General features: G+C 40.2%; 1 protein-coding gene across 4 annotated transcripts in view; it reads left to right on the forward strand.

Moving 5' to 3' along the window:
- usp45 (ubiquitin specific peptidase 45) overlaps positions 1–16620 on the forward strand; it is a 36885-nt gene that overhangs the window by 6846 nt on the left and 13419 nt on the right. For 2 of the 4 annotated variants that reach the window (XM_034611402.1, XM_034611404.1), the window contains exons 6-8: positions 7793–7944; positions 9804–9899; positions 11651–11781. In XM_034611402.1, coding sequence (XP_034467293.1) covers positions 7793–7944; positions 9804–9899; positions 11651–11781 — 379 coding nt within the window. The remainder of the gene's footprint in view (positions 1–7792; positions 7945–9803; positions 9900–11650; positions 11782–16620) is intronic. The other 2 variants (XM_034611403.1, XM_034611405.1) reach the window with 1 other exon arrangement.

Consider the following 16620-nt stretch of genomic DNA (forward strand, 5'->3'; position numbering starts at 1 on the left):
TGTTCTGTCCTTCTTTGTCTTTCCATCACTATCTGTTTCTGTCCCTTGCTTCCCCCGCCGCGCCGCTGTACGTCTCACCACCTCTGGGCCTGTGAGCTGCACTAGTGAGAGCCAGGGTCCTCAACAAGTCAGAGTGACTAAATCCTAACAGCTGGAACGCACTAACTCTCAGTGGACACTCACTCACAGATACACATACACAGAATATTGGAACAAATGTTCAACTCAAGCAGATACTGTTTTCTCTTAATCTTTGTTATAATATCTCATTTTAACACTATCTAATATTCTGGCCTTTTACATATGATTTATATGTAACAGTAATAAAAATCATGCCAACATAAGTCAACTGGGTGCTGAGCTCTTCTTAAAGCAGAATCAGATTAACGTTGATAGTAGAAGAGCATTACATACCTAAGGAATTTGCACATTCTAAATCTGACATAGTGTGTGTTTTGTTTAGGGGCAAACAGGATATCCAAGAGTACAAGAAGTAGATTAGGCATTGAGAAATAAGATCTAAAGTTGGTTGACACTTACACATTTTCACCATTACTATGTTCCTTGTCGTTTTTCCAGTGACAATGTGCGATATATAATGACAAAAAAGACTCTGATTAAGCATTGTGTGTGTGTGTGTTTTGTTCCATATATACACATGTGGTGTCATGTATATGTTGTGTAAAATGTATAAATGCTGTGTACTTGTGGGCAACTAGGGATCCACTGTTGTTAGGAAACAATCTGACGAGCTGGACAGTTGCTAGTTTCATTACAGCTTCCTCCTGCTTCTTTAAATTACCTGTCACCTTTCTCACCACCCAACTGTTCCACACCGGTCGGCCAAATAGGTCTAGAAGCGGGCAGCCACTGTTGCATAGGAATAGGTGGTTGTTGTCTGGAGGAGCTTGAGAAATTGCATTTCAGTGTGAAGGCCAGGTTTTTCAGAAAAAGCTGCTCTGTTTTTCCCATAGACCCCAACCACAAAAGAGGCCCAGCAAGTATTTTTTTCAGAATCCATAATAATTTTGTACAACAACAGCTCAAGGAAGAAAGAAAGTCGATTAACTGTGCTCTCTCACCATCAAGGCCTTCAGCTCAAGTACCAGAGTCCCAGTAAAAAGCTAATTGACCTCAGAGAGCTAGACTTCAGCTTGTAACACAGCTGGGGAGTCTTTGTGGAGCAAATTAAAATGTTGGTTCTGAATAGACGTCGGAGCTTGTTTCTGTCAATTCTTTCTTGTTTTATGTTACTTATTGTCCTCATTCTCTATCTTACTGCATCATTGTGTCTCTGTGGAATTGGTATTATAATACATATTTTATTTATACAATTTAAATCATCAAAAACTCTCCTTTATTTTGAAGCTATATGGTCAAATTAAAATTTGATTACCACTGTCTTAGAAGACATACAGTATACTTGTTTTATAGTTTATGAATATTGTTATTCCAAAAATCTGAATTCTTGTTTTGAGACAGAGGGTGTATTTATGAAAGATTTATTACCTTTCTCTTCCTCAAATAAATCTGAGGAAGAGTGAGTAAGATTATGACAGTTTTAAGCCCTTTGACAGTATGGTAGCTCAATCATAATGAAATATCTCTGTCTAAATATTTTTTTCTCAATTGTCTTTACTAAGAAAAATAACTTAGACTAGACTCCTGTAAACATTTAATTTAACATTATCAATGTTAATTTGATGTGGTATTTTCATCCTAGTTTCCACTAGAAGCAGAAGTGTTTAATATTAGTTTCTGGCAAAATACTTGTATGTCCCTGCAAAGTGCTGTTCCAGACACCTTAAGTCATCACAGCAAGTCATTAGTCAAATGTATGTACTACGGCTCTTAGATTGTGAGGTCACGCACACGTGTGTCTGTGTGTTCAGTAGGGATGCTCCCATCTGATACTACCACTGAACATTGGTCTGATGCTGACTCAAAAGCTGGATTAAGTGTGACAAATATGGCTGCTCTATTAAATTCATGTTTATGTTATTCTTTGTTTATATCTGCTTTTGCGTTCTATATCATATGTAAGCAGTGTGCTGGTGGACCCCTACATTTATAGGAGGAGTGCCAATATAGCACGGAGGGAGATTTGTCTCTTGTGTGGCCACAAGAGACAAATCTGTTCTTGGCTGATTTTGTGAATGAAACTGAAGAAGGTGAAACATTTCAGTTATTCACATGGTGTAGCTTTTATCAGGTTAGACACACAAGTGCAAAGCGCAGTTAAATGTCCATTGCACAGGGAGGGTGAAGGTGTGCGTTTGGTATTTGGGTGACAAGATGAGCCTGGGTCATATTGGAATGGGGAAGGATTGAGATGTACTGTGTGCATGTGTGGTGGCAGGGCTTGACCAACCAGACATTTTTTTAACTTTTGTCCTTCCCTTAAAGGAGAGGGCGCCCCATGCGACAAAGTAGTGTCATTTTGGTGAGGGTTGACCTCACTAGTCTTAGAGATGGAGAGATAGAGAACACAACGTAAATCTGTAAACTATTTATCCCCCATTCTAAATAAATATTGATAATTTAAAGATGAAAAATTATGAATCATATGGATACAAATTAATCCCTACTCAAGTTGGTTATCTGCACCACTGTCATCAGTCGGACTCAGTAATCCTCTGAAATGAAATAAATCTATACTCAATAATACATTTTATGTTAAGATGATTGTGCACTATATATTCTAATAATAAATTTGTTTAAATTTAAAGAATATATACAGTGGGGAGACTATTATATTATTTGAATTGTTACATTTATTTTTACCAAGTTAGCAAAGTTTTTTTTTTTCTGATCAATCAAACTCTTGTATATGATCTTTACTCAGTAAATCAGTAATATCTGATAATAGATCAGGTATCAGTATCGGGACAGAAAACGTTGGTTGGGTGAACCCTGTGTCTTGTTTGCTCCTGGGCTCAATATTTCCAGGACTGACATCTCTGTAGACTTTTCCTCTTAGAGACCTGGGTGAAAGGCTGAAGTGGAGGATATAGTGTTGTATCATCATTACACTTTTACTCACCTGGTTTCTTGCCTCTGGTTTTTTTTTTTTTTTGGAAACCACAGTCTTTAGTATACTGTCAGTTTAGCTTAGCTGAGTCAGTAGCCAGGAAGCTGCTTGTCCCCTGGTGGTGCGTTCGTGGAGGTAATCAAGGGTGATTTCGTCTTAATTCCCACCACCGCACAAGAAAGTAGGCCAGATAGTGGGTAGCAAAAGCTGTGTGTGTACATTAGTGTGTTTGTGTGTGTGTGTGTGTGTCTCTAAGTAACATGGCACTGGGTTCTCTTGGCCTCAGATGGCAAGGAAACAGGCTTTTCATGCCCTGCAGTCACAACAAATTAGCGAATTAATAAGACATTTGGTGTTGCCTGGCCTTCCTCTTGACTGCCTGCTCTGCATGAAGGGAGCTGACCCTCCACATTGCTGCACTGCCCACTGGCCATACAATTTCATACTCTCTCAGCCCAACTGTGAACCACATGAAGAGGGCTATAAAAGTGTATTCTATCTCATCCTTGTTTTTGTGTTGATTATATCAGTAAAGTTTTTTTTTTTTTTACAACAAGCAGCCGGTAAACTACAAAACACCATTGCATTAGATTGTAAAACAAAACAAACTTGAAAAGAATGCATTTTGTTTATGACGTTTCATGAAGTCTGGTGTTGGCCTTGCGTCAGCTTGACAGAAAGACAAAAAACACAAGCAAGACAGAATAATCTATAATATAGCTAAACTTGCTTGTTTTTGTCTTTCTGAAGTGCTCGAGTTCTGTTCTCAGTGAAAGTAAACAAGTCCCACGTTTCTTTGTGTATCTCTTGTGTGAAAAAGAGCAGGGAGTGCAGGAGGTGTTGGTGTACATGCATGCATGGGGATGAGCCTGAGCACCGTGATGCTTTTCCTCCTACCCTGGGGAAAGGCTCCGCAGTGTCACTGCTGCCCATACTCGGTGGCTGAGCAAGGAGGGCCAGGTGGTGGTGCCGAGTGCAGCACAGTCAAGCGTGGACGCAGCGCATGCTGACATTTGCCTTCACTGACTGCTGCAGGGAGAGGAAAAATCTGTTTTTCCATATGCTTGTGCTCGTTGCAACCCTTCCCTCCACCCACTGCATCCCCCCTCCACTGCCCTCTTAAGCCCCCCCTTTCCCCGTTCTTAACCAGATGGCTCCCTGAACATTGTTTACCTTGGGTGACGGTCCCAGATGCAGAGTGTGTCCGTCGGCATCCCCATTCCGCCCAGTTAGTTTCCTCATTCCTCTGCTGCCTCTTAACTTGAGTGTCAGTTGTAGCTCTCCGACTTGAGTTGCATTAAGTCTGTTGATTTTGGGTCTCTGCTCAAAAACACCACAACAAGTAAACAGACTCATTCATGAACGCACTCAGTCTTTCTCTCGGTTACTTTCTCTTTGGCTCAGTTGTCCACACTTGCGTAGACACATGTTTTCACACCTTCCCAGACTCACACCAAATCTGATAATACACAGTTTGTTTTTTCCTGATTTTTTTTTTTGGGGGGGGGTTACAGTCTTTTCCCCTTCTCCACTTGTCCATGCATTGTGTGTGTTGACATATGGGAACTCCCTTATGGCTACATATTGAGGATGGAAATAGGCCTCCAGATGTTGCCAGCATGGAGGGCCAGATGTATTTAGCACCACTGGGTGGAGTGCCACAACGGCATGTTGTCCCGGCAAGCTGAACCTCGCCCTTGCCTCCTCGATCCCAAAACTAGAACACAACCGTCAGGACAATGCTCTCTCCACATGTCATCAAAGAAATTTCAATTCAAGGCAAAATTACTCAGTTTGACAGAAAAGTTACACTTTTACACCTTTTTTGAGTGGAAGTTGGTTGAAAGAAAATGTATAAATGTATAACATGTAAATTACCAGGCCACGAGTGAAAAGCCCAAGGTTCACATTCCACCGACTGTGGCTTGGGCAATCCTGCTGATGTCCTTGGCCTTGAGGAGGAAAAGCTGTAGGTTGGATTGCTTTTTCAATGAATGTGTTATGCACAAGGAGTAGCTTTGTGAATGGAATATGTGCGAAGACAAGGTCATTTTTGTGCTCAGGAGAAGAATGGTGAGAGTAAAAGTGCAGGTTGTTATGATGATTGTGATGGTTTATGGGTCAATTGAATTTCTTTGGCTCGGACATAAGTGGGTCCTGGCCAGTGATCTCTCTGCCAGCCTGCTCTCTTGACTGGCTTGTGTGGGTGAAGTGCTCAAGGAAAATATGATTGTTTACCAGTCGGATGGGCCTAGGGCATCAATACATGCCCAGTAAAATTGGAAATCAGAAAATAATACATATTAATAAAAAGTATTAATATTACAATTTATTTACTATATAGTACAAACCTCATTGTATTCTTTAAGACAATGATAGCATTTTTATCATTGTACGTGTATTACCATGACTGACTTGCCATTTTCTTTAGTTTATTAAAGAACCATAGGCATTCATAGTGACTTAGGTATCTTGTTGCAATGGAGCAGCTACACAGTGTAAACTCGCATGCTTGTGTATTCAAGGATGCCCCAACATGCGATAGTTTGGAGATTGCTGCTGAGAAAAATCAATTTCCCATGTAAACAATAATAATTCAAGGTGAAGTGTGAATAGTGTTGTAACCTACATCACATAAACATAATAAAGGCTCTGCTTACTACTTTGCTCTGAAAAAATTACTTCTATTCAATATTAACAAGAGTACACAATGTTGCATCCTTAATCAAATAAAATCCCCTCCTACCAATTAAGTCAAATCAGTCAGATAGTAACGAGAAAGGCACTCAGAGATGTATTCTTCTGCCAAGGCCCAAGTCACCTTATGAAACCACATATATATTAACTATCCAGTTTCTATTTGGATCTGGAACAAACTACACACACACTCATAAATGCCTAATTTTTAGAATCAATATTCATGAATTATTGTTTAATCCAGGAAAATGTTTAAAAATTCCTCTAAAAACATCTTGTAATGTTAAAGAAAATGGAAAAAATTGCTGGATCCGCCCCCTGATCCGAATTAGACTTCTTCCCTGTCCTATCCCACACCCTTCCACCAAGTTTCGTGGTAATCCATCCTGTAGTTTTTTTGTAATCCTGCTAACTAACAGACTCAGTTTTTGATAAATAGAAATAGAATAGAAAAGCACACAAAAAATCTAATGTATAACTATTACAAATCTATGTGTGGACTCCATAAAGAGTTTTTTTCTTCTCGTTCAGGCTTTTTCCAGATAACTGTCTAATTTATATGTTTCATGTGTAAACAGGCAACTCAGTCTGTGTGCATCATCCATATTTGCAAACTTACTTTCTTTTTTATCTTGAAAACCAGAACAGCCACAGTTCACAAAAGTAGAAACCAAATTACTTTATTTTGCCAGCACATTAGCCAAATGCTTTTCTTCCTCTAAATGAAGATATCATCCAGTTTTCGCGGTCAAAGAGAAAAAAACAGTTCTCAGCTTAACACATAGAGATATTTGCTTTATTAGACATGTTATATACAACATGAGTAGTAGTGGTGCTGATCTTAAAATGGATTCTTTCCTGATACATATCATGTTCTTCCACCAAGCTTCTGAGTAATCTGTCCTGTAGTTTTTTCTTAATCCTGCTAAATATCAAACAAACAAACGCATACGAAACATAACCTCCTTTTTGCAGGTAATTACATTGTTTGGAATCTGCTGTTGTTTTCCAAACTCAGTTGTACTTTAAGTGCTGTGTTTTTTAGTATGCCTACTCATTATTAAATTACTCTGGGGTCAGATGAAAAATCAGCTCTATCTAATCTATAATATTTGTTTGCATGTTATAACAGTGCTCAAAGCTTCATTAGATCTTATCTGTTCTTATGGCATAATGCAAGGTGTAGGAAAATTAAAGTATCTGTTATCTGCCACAAAGGTTCAGTGTCTGTCTTATCCAAACCTGGCTTTATACATGCTGATAGTTCAGGCTGTAGACAGAATACACTCCATTCTTTTTAACTAAACAGACTGCATGAAAGCTTTAACCTCTTCTAATCTAATGTCCATTTCTTGGAATCAGTAGTTGCTATCACATGGTACTAAAGAATTATTGTTATTGCGTCATTGTGGTGTTAGCTTTGTTGTTAGCTGCTGGCACGCCATCACACAGCTACAGTACCTACTCTAGTCTGCCCCAGCACACTGTATGACACCGTTAGCTTTGGACCATCTGTGTCTTATTTGCTGTTTAAGGTTAGTTTTCATTGGTGATCGGGACAAACAGCTGGCTCTGGAGAATCTTCTCTCCATCCCCTTCCCCCACCCCTCCCTCACTAACCAGCGGAAACTTCTACAGCTGTCATCTGCTTCCCCAAATGACCCAGCTTTCCTTCCAGCTGCCATCCCAGCAGCCTGCTCCCAGCCCCTGTCTCGCTTCAAGGCCAAGCCCTTTTTTTTTTTCTCTCTGCGTCGAGCTGCAATCCCATTTTTAAGGGAAGCTGAAATTTTTCAAGCTGCAAGGTCGACTTTCACCCTCAATCTCAACCAAATTGACAACCCAGCCACCATCTCAGCTGCAGCTTCAGGCTCGGCTGCCAAGTCGTGGCACAAAAATAACTATACAATTGAAAACAGGGTTTAGAAATTGAATCATTTGTCAGTTGCAGAGATTTCCCTCACACCTTAACCTCAAAACGTTTCTCTAACTTGCAGGCTACACTGTCGTCTTTTGCTGCATTTTACCATTATACATGGTTTATGAGAACCTGCTACTGTGTTCTAGCAGCATCACCCAAGATCATCAAGCTGCGAGAGGAAGCATCAGATTATTCTGAGCCAGCCAGAGGCAAGAATCCAACCATCAACAGCACCTTGGTTCCTGTCAAAGGCATCAATAACCTTGGCAACACCTGCTTCTTCAATGCTGTCATGCAGGTTGGTATTACTAACTCACATTATAATTTCCTGGTTGTGTTCGTCTGCTATAATTTATAAAAAAGGAACAGTAACGGGGAAAAAACAACATACATATTTTTGTCATGTATGATGAAATACTAGTGCAGTGACTGTTCTGAATCTGATGGTTTGGGATGTACTGTTCGCATGGCCTGTGGTACTGTTGCTGAGCTACTTCAGAATGATTCCTTGTCATGAGTGAGTTCTCCTCAATCAGTTCTACAACATACTGTCACTTTTTAGTGTTTGTTTGCTGTACATTTTGTGCAGAGCTTTTTATTAATTTCTGTGGTTTAGATATAAGTTTGAATAATATACTTAACTGGTGTTTTTCTTTTACATTGCATGTCGGCTATAAGGAAATGACAGTCTTCAGATCCGAGCTCACAACTTTTCTAAATACTAGCTGACATGACGGAGATCAGCACCACTTCCTCAGGCCACATGCACAATACACATGGCGAGTGTAAAGCTGATAAGATGAACAGTTCTCTCGATATGCGAGGCACATACAGAGAGATTTCTGCATTAACTACATACTGTGGATTGGCAGATAGATGCTGCATAGTACAACACCATTAGGTTAGACCCAGTACCTTATGAAATAACATAAGTAGGTATGATTGCTTGTATCTGTCATTATAAATCTTCTGCATGATCTCATTATTTTTAAGTGGATCTCTTACTGAAGATAACCTGCTTCTCAGTCGTTGCTTTATCTCAATGGACTTTGTGATAGCCTAATGAGTCACAGGGATTTCCATTCTAACATGACAATATGCATATGTTTGCCTTTACAAAGCATAAACACATCCCACACAGTGCTTCTGAGGAGTCTGGCCAATACGAACCAGATTACGTTCTCACAATGACTGATTGTAAACAGGTTAGACCTTGAGATCATTTTGGAGTATATTCAATGCAGCAGTAAAAGCAGTGCTGGCTTGGACACATTCACCTGCCCATGCATGAGTGGCACTCAGTTGGTGCAGAGCATGTTCACATACAACACAGCTATAGAGCCTCCCCAGTCTTTCTCTGGTCGTGTCATGGTGACTGCAAACTGACGTGCCTCTTCAACAATGAAGCTGTTTTTTCCCTCCATTTTGTTAATCACCCTCAGGGCCTTCCTCGTTGATTGAAATTCGAGTGAGCGCGCTTTACATGCTTTTCCCTCCCTCACCCTGTCTGTTTGTATTGTTTCCTTGAAAATTGCAATCTTTCTGGTGAAAACACATAATTGTCAAAGGATGAGTTGTGTCTGCATTCACAATGCCAGCTCCATTGTGTGTTTTCCATAGCAACTGTCTTCATTGCCAGGATGTGACAAAACAAATATCTCTTGAAAGCGAAGGAAAAGATGCTCCTCTAACATGAAGGGACAATGGCTGCTTCAGGCTACCTCCTCACCAAGGATCTCTACGTTTCAAACTCACAGATCCTAGACAGATTTGAAAGCCTCTTTCAGAGTAATGAACTCACCACACGATTTTTAATTCCGACTAAAATGTAGGTAACTCTCAACAAGGATATTTTAATTGACCATTGAATTGCCACAAACTACGTGTGGTAACGGTTTCTTATCTTTGAAGGATTATAAACGTTTTTTTGTAGTACCAGTGTTTGTATTTTACTTGTCTAAGATATTGTTGATGGCACTTTTTATTTGATAAATAGTAAGATATGACCAGTCTTATGCTCCACTGATTTCATAATGATTTTCAACTTCAGTGTCTTATCATACCTGAATACCTTTTCCCAATGCCATTCAATTCATTGTTAATTCATAATTAAGTTTTATGTGACATGGTGAAAATAATAGTATTCTATCCCCACAGAATTTATCCCAGACGCACATGCTGATTGAGCTCATCCAGGAAGTGAAGGAGAAAGGGTACAAGCTGAGGATCTGCCCCGCTGTGGACGCCAATCTGGTACATTTTTCTAGAATGTATTGTTTTCCTCTCAAAGTTTAGTCTTATTTAGCCAGACCACAGAGAGGGCAAACACTAATTATTTAGTGTAGGGTGCCACTTCTGCAGTGCCCAGTGTTAGATCCCAGTGTCCCCCAGTACAGGGGTTCCTGATCAGCTCTCTGTTATAAGGGTCCTAATTGCTGGCTCTAGAGGAATTTACCCAATTAGAATTTCACTGTAACTTATTTCAGTCAGACAACTCACGTTTGAATGTTTGTTTATTCAACAGTAGAACAGGTTTAGTGTTTGGCGTCTAGGCTCCGACTTAATCACTCCCCCATATGATACACAGGAATGATGGGAGTGATGAGCTAATACTGTAACCCCCCGTCGGAGCCTACAGGTGGATGCTGGGGTGGTGGAGGGGCTGAGACAATTGTCTGTGATACTGCGTAGTAGTTAGGAAGCAGAGAGAGGGATGGGAATTCCCTCTGCTTAAATAGACCGCCTAATGAGGTGGATGAGTACTGTAGATGGTAGTGGCGAGTGAAGTATGTCACATGATGTATGTCACATGAAGTGTGTCACATGATGTATGTCACATGATGAGTGTCACACGATTGAAACAGTGCAGCTCGAGTTGCCTGCCAGAACTAGCTCGCCGGCGTCGCTCCATTTAACCTGATTGGTAGGAGACACACCTAGCTTCTAACTGCCTTCATCCAAACATCTACCCTACTTCCACTGGAAAAGTATTATACTGAATAGCTATGCTGACGACACCCAACTCTACATCTCCACCAAATCCATCACACCCACCACTTACTCCACCCTCACAAACTGCCTCACAGATATAAAGACCTGAATGCAAGATAACTTTCTCACACTCAACAGCGTCAAATCTGAAAATCCTCATTGGCCCCAAATCAATCACCAACTCCTGCCACAATTTCTCCCTCTCCATCATGGCAGCTCTCCTCTCATGATCAGTGCACTTGGTAGGTGCTAGGGAATTATTTAGTGGCTTTGTAAGCCCCAAGGATCTGTTAAAATATTTGGCTAGAGTAACCTTTAAGAATCAGTAAGTTGTTATAAAACATCCAAGTTCCCCATTTACTATCACACTGAAAGCATAAAACTAACGTCCACAACTTGTTAATTGAATCTGAATTTCTTATGTGTTGCATTTAATTAGCATGTGCAAGCATACAGCAATGATTAAAATCTCAAAAGTACAATTTAATGAAAAAAGTTAAAACTAAATTATTAAAAAGTAAAACATTTAAAAGAGTAAAAAGTACTAAAAATAGTAAAAAGTAAAAATGTATAAAGGAGTAAAAAGTTAAATTAATAAAAACAGTAATTATGATTATATATACTTCAGCTTTAAGAGAACTAGCATAAATTTAGTGAGAAGTAGCCGACACCCTTTTCCAACCAGAACCTTATTTTGTTGAAAATTCCAAACTCAGTACAAAATTCTTCTTTTAAAGAGTTCAATTGTAATCTTCAAGCTTGTTGGCTATTTCTTTATTTTAAAGATTTTCTGCTCGTTGCATATTTTCCAAGTTGTAGATTTCTACTGTAGAAACTTTCTCTAAGTTGAGAAGAGTCCGTTTTCTCCGTTCTTTTGATTGTAGGCTGAGGAGGGGTCTTCGTCCAGTTGTGTGGAAAGGAGTCGTAGAAGCCATGCTTAATTGTTTGTCATTCCTGCCATAATATCCAATTTAGAAGTAAATTTTTCTTAATTTTGTCTCCACGTCTTCCAGAGTCTCTTGACAGTAACGCTGCCCAATCCAGAGCCCCTGACGGCAGCCATGTTTCTCTTCCTCCAGACCATGAAAGAACCAGGGAAAAGCCACGTCAATCCCAAGATCCTTTTCAACCAGCTCTGTCAGAAGTAAGGCACTACTCCTTATCTTCCTTTCACCATAGATCAACTTATTTGTAAGTGCTCATGCAATGAAAATGTTTGGGTATCCTAATGCATAGCTTAAGTGTGGATGATACCTGCGGCATTAATTGGGAAGGGTTAAACAGTAGGAAGTCAACAGTTTTTTTTTTTATTAATATAAAACTGTTTCTATGCCTCCGGCGACAGCCCTTGGCTGAAGGCATTATGTTTTGGGGTTGTTCCTTCCCATTCTCATGAATGCAATATCTCAAATCTTTCAAGAGGAAATTTCTTCAAGAGGATGAACTCATTTGATTTTGGTTGTAAGAGGTTCAAAGTCACAGTGACCTCACGTTGGTGTGAATGTGATGCAAAGGTAAATGTCACGGTGGACTCAAAAAACATGTTTTGGCCTTTTGATTGTGATATCTCAAGACTACCTAAAGGTATAGTTCACCGAAAAATGAAAATTCACTCACTCATCTACTCACCACTATGCCGATGGAGGGGTGGGTGAAGCGTTTGAGTCCACAAAACATTTCTGGACTCTCAGGGGTAAACTTTATTGAAGCAGAGTCCAATACAATTGAAGTCAATGGTGACCTAGAATTCAGACGTAATAAAACAGAAAAAACACAACATGCCTTCAAACTGCTTGTGTGGTGTCATCCAAAGTGTCTGCAAGCCCCGACATTCATATTCGACTCGAAACACGGTCATTTACACCGAGTTTTAAGCCTTGCCGACACTTGGATGACACCACAGGAGCAGTATAGAGGCATTTTCCTTTGAAATAATTCACTGCATGTTTACACATGTCATAATTAACATCAGTGTATATGAAGAATAGTGGCATTCATTTTTTTCTCTGGAGGGTCATGCCCCCGGACCCCAGTGGCTGGTTGATTCAGAATTCAGATTCAGAAAGCCCTGAATCTGTATGCAGATATTTGACCTCAGGGTCAGTGAAGTCGTCAAACTGTGCCATTGCAGTTCCCCATAATAACAACAGCAACACATAATAGCGGAGCCACAGCTTAACACCCCCTCACTGTGGCAGTGACCATTTCAACCAGCCAGACCCAGGAAGCACCTGGTCGCAAGCTGAATGCCTTTCACACACTTTAATCTCAACATACAGCAGTGGACCATGGTAAATGCTGAGCAGCAGCTAGGTATTTGTAGTTCTTTCTGCTACTTGCCACACTGCTGTACCACCTGTGTCATGTTTGATCCAGCACAAGGTCTAACAGGCTGTGTGACAGGCAGAATCATGGCTCCACTTTTGTGTACTGGGCAGTTGGTTTTCTCTCTTTTATGAACAGTGTGAATGTTTGGTCGGCTGGGTTCTTCTTTGAGCATGGTGCACTGCTGGTTGGGTCCACCCTTTGTGTGTGTATGTGAGATAGTGGGTTGGTGGGGGTGTTGTGCACTGTTGAAGTGCAGGTGGGTGAGCAGGGCATTTAATGTTGGATGACTGGGTACATCTCTGGTATGGCTTTGAAAGTTATTCTGGTACCGAGCTTTTATCTCTCTCTCTCTCTCTCTGTGTGTGTGTGTGTGTGTGTGTGTGTGTGTGTGTGTGTGTGTGTGTGTGTGTGTGTGTGTGTGTGTGTGTGTGTGTGTGTGTGTGTGTGTGTGTGTGTGTGTGTGTGTGTGTGTGTGTGTGTGCGCGCGCGCTGCCACCTCACCTGGTACCACCTCAGCGTACAGAACACATGCAGGCAATTGTGCATTCAGACAGCAAGCATCGCACACACCTTTAAGCACTCACGCGTGGTATTTCAAGTAGGGTTAATCTATTCCACTGACATGCATTTGAATAGAGATGTGACTATTACCCATATGGTACCACAAGTGACCAATTGTTAGGGCCATTTTGTAGATCCTCCTTACAGTAAATGTAAAAATCAAGACTTAATATGCTGAAGAAAAAAGAACAGTTTTCAGAATTAACTCAAACATTTGATACACGCCCTTTTAATATTTTTTCAGCATTTTCCTAAAGTTGATGTCACAGATATAGAGCTGGTTTGATAATGATGATCGACAAAACATTTTTTAAACTTTAATCTTCAGTTATTCACTGGAGCGGCAAACATCCAAGTCAATATCGGGTGGTACAATTCATTTAGCATCTTTTGCCAAAAATTCATCAGTGGTGAGTGTTTCTCTTTGACCTTGTTTGTTTCCTGAAAAGTGTAGTTTTATCGAGAGAGCAGCGCTGAGGAGGAAAAGAGCAGCAGGGGAAAAAAAATAGTAATTTTTCACTGTGAAAGTACCTCAAAATCTGGATGGACAATGTGTTGGGTTACTGGGTTCTCGAATAGACTGTTATTTGCAAAAGCTATTCAAAAATGTCTTATTTTTACATGATTGTTAATTCTCTTTGAGATTTAGAAAAAAAACATGAAATCTTGAAGCAGAAGGTCGGCGGTTTGATTCCGGTTTACTCCATCTGCATGCTGAATTCTCCTTTGGCCAGATACTGAACCCGGAATTGCCCCTCAAAGAAAAAGTGCTGCCCACAGATTTACTGTATGAATGTATGTGTGAATGGCAATAAACTGTACTGTAGAGCATTATCATCATCATAATATTTTGATATTTTTGAGTGTGTATAATTTGGTCTAATTTGATCTGACTTAATTAAATGTGGTTTCATAAGGGAGCTGTTGGTGGAGGTATGCTCTCTGCTGAGTGACAGTGTACTTTAAGATGAAAAACCTCACAAAATCTTGGCTTTAATTTTTTTTTACTAGTGATACTGTTTCAATCAATTCTGCTTGTTATAACAATTTGGATGAATTCTGGCATCTCTAATAACTTTTAGGCTGGAATATTTTCTTGCATGTTACTAAATCAATGCATGCGTTAATATTGATCTTTAGATTAAATATAAATATGACAGCTTTGACCATTCAGTTTGTTTTTATTACCTCTCTGTAACAATGATTGGCTCTTCAGTTTTAACAGGACTGTGAAAGCTGGGAAAGCTGTGTATTTTGAAAGTTCAGTTTACGAAAGTACGTCTCTCAAGGTCTCATTCACTCATATACTAACATCCACACAGTGTGAGTGATTACAGCTGCATTCTGAACGAGGCTGAGCTTTTCCATGTTTCTCTTTTAGACTCCTCCACACAGCAGCTAGTCCACATTCAGTCATGTCTAAAGCTTTGTGTTGAAATGACAGGGTCAAGAACTGCTCCTGTGGACTGGGACATTTCTCTCCGTTGTAGTGACCTTTAAGATGGCTGCACTCTGTAAATGTAGCCTGTCATCTTTACTTGTCACCGCTAGCTCTTGTCGCTCCAAGAGGGTTGGGTCCGCCCTTGACCCGAGGAAAGCGACAGCGCTTTTCCATTTCTCTTTTACTGTGTAATCCAGTGTGTTTGTGCTGGCAGGCAGGTTAATGAAAGCTTTTTTGGCTCAGATCAGGGTCAGTCTGAGTGTTTATGTGCAACACTGGAGCCTGATCGAGCCCAGTTTTGTGCAAGTGTATGTGTGTTTCCCCATGTGTGTGTGCACATGTGTTTGACCTCAACCAGCTGAGTACCCCACAGCCTGCCTCCTCTGCTCCTCTGGCCTGCGGAAGTGGTCTGGTCTGTGCTCACACTCGTGCCAAGCTATGTGGGTTGGATGGTCAGCACCACACTCTCTATCTGGTGCCAGGGAGGGTCCCGGTCTGCAGTCTAAGCTCATCTGGGGAAAACATCATTTAATTACAGGGTCAAATAATTTTCCACCTATAGGAACAGGAAGTCAGGGTTCATAGTCTCGTACAGGTTGTCTATATTAGGTAAATTAATTATTTGTGCTCTCCATGCATGTCAAATGTATACATTGACATATTACTCTCAAGAACTGATTAATTATTAGGACGGCCACTGGACTTGTATATTACAAAAAATGAAAGGTATGCTGGCACATACCTACATAAATACAGATAACATGCACACACCGAGGTAGGGCCAGTCTGCTGATGAGGAAAAATAAAACCTGTGAAAACAAATACATTTTTAAAAAGTACTAAGTCATTTAACTTCCGTCGGATGTTGTAAGTGCTGGAGATTTGGAATTGGCTCCAGCCCCGCTGCAGCCCTCAAAAGGATAAGCAGTGTAAATAATGGATGGGTGGAAGTCTGGATGCAGCAACAGGTCGCCGAAACTTATGTGTGTGCATGTGTGCTGTCATTTCTGGTGTCATGAAATCCCTATTGTTACACCTTTTACTATTCATCATCTTTTATTTATTTCCTGGCATGTCTCCCTTGGGTGAGACACAAATGAGGTCACTGGTTACTGATGTAGTCATTGGTTACCAATGTCATTTCTAATGACTCAAATTCAAACATTTAGATATGTCTGATGTTTCATGTTTTTTTCTGCTGATCACCAACTCACTCACACTCTTCACAGTTGTAATGTTTTTATTGATGGTAAATGTTATTTAAAAAAAAAAAAAATGTAACAGCGGTTAACAGTGTTTTGTTTTTGGATTTAGTTAAAAGAAGAAATTAATAAACTACTTTGCGTGCATTTTTTTTCTATTTACATATTGATATGCAGACTAAGTCAGATATGCCCAGCACATGCCACTATTTATCCCAAAAATATTTTTATGAACATATTGTTTGAGTCACATTTTTATAGTTCATGGCTGTAAGTGAGTAAATGTTGGATGAATTTATTTTTGTGAACTGTTGTGCGGGTACAGTGTTTTGTTCATCCGTGTGTGTTTTTGAGGAGGGGCTTGTGTGGTCTTGTGTCTGGTACTAACTCATCCGGCTATTAATTGTGTTAACACCGCAGCTGTTTGCATTGGCCAGATTGCGAGCAGCGC

Source organism: Hippoglossus hippoglossus, chromosome 16, assembly GCF_009819705.1.
Source record: "Hippoglossus hippoglossus isolate fHipHip1 chromosome 16, fHipHip1.pri, whole genome shotgun sequence".
Lineage (NCBI taxonomy): Eukaryota > Metazoa > Chordata > Actinopteri > Pleuronectiformes > Pleuronectidae > Hippoglossus > Hippoglossus hippoglossus.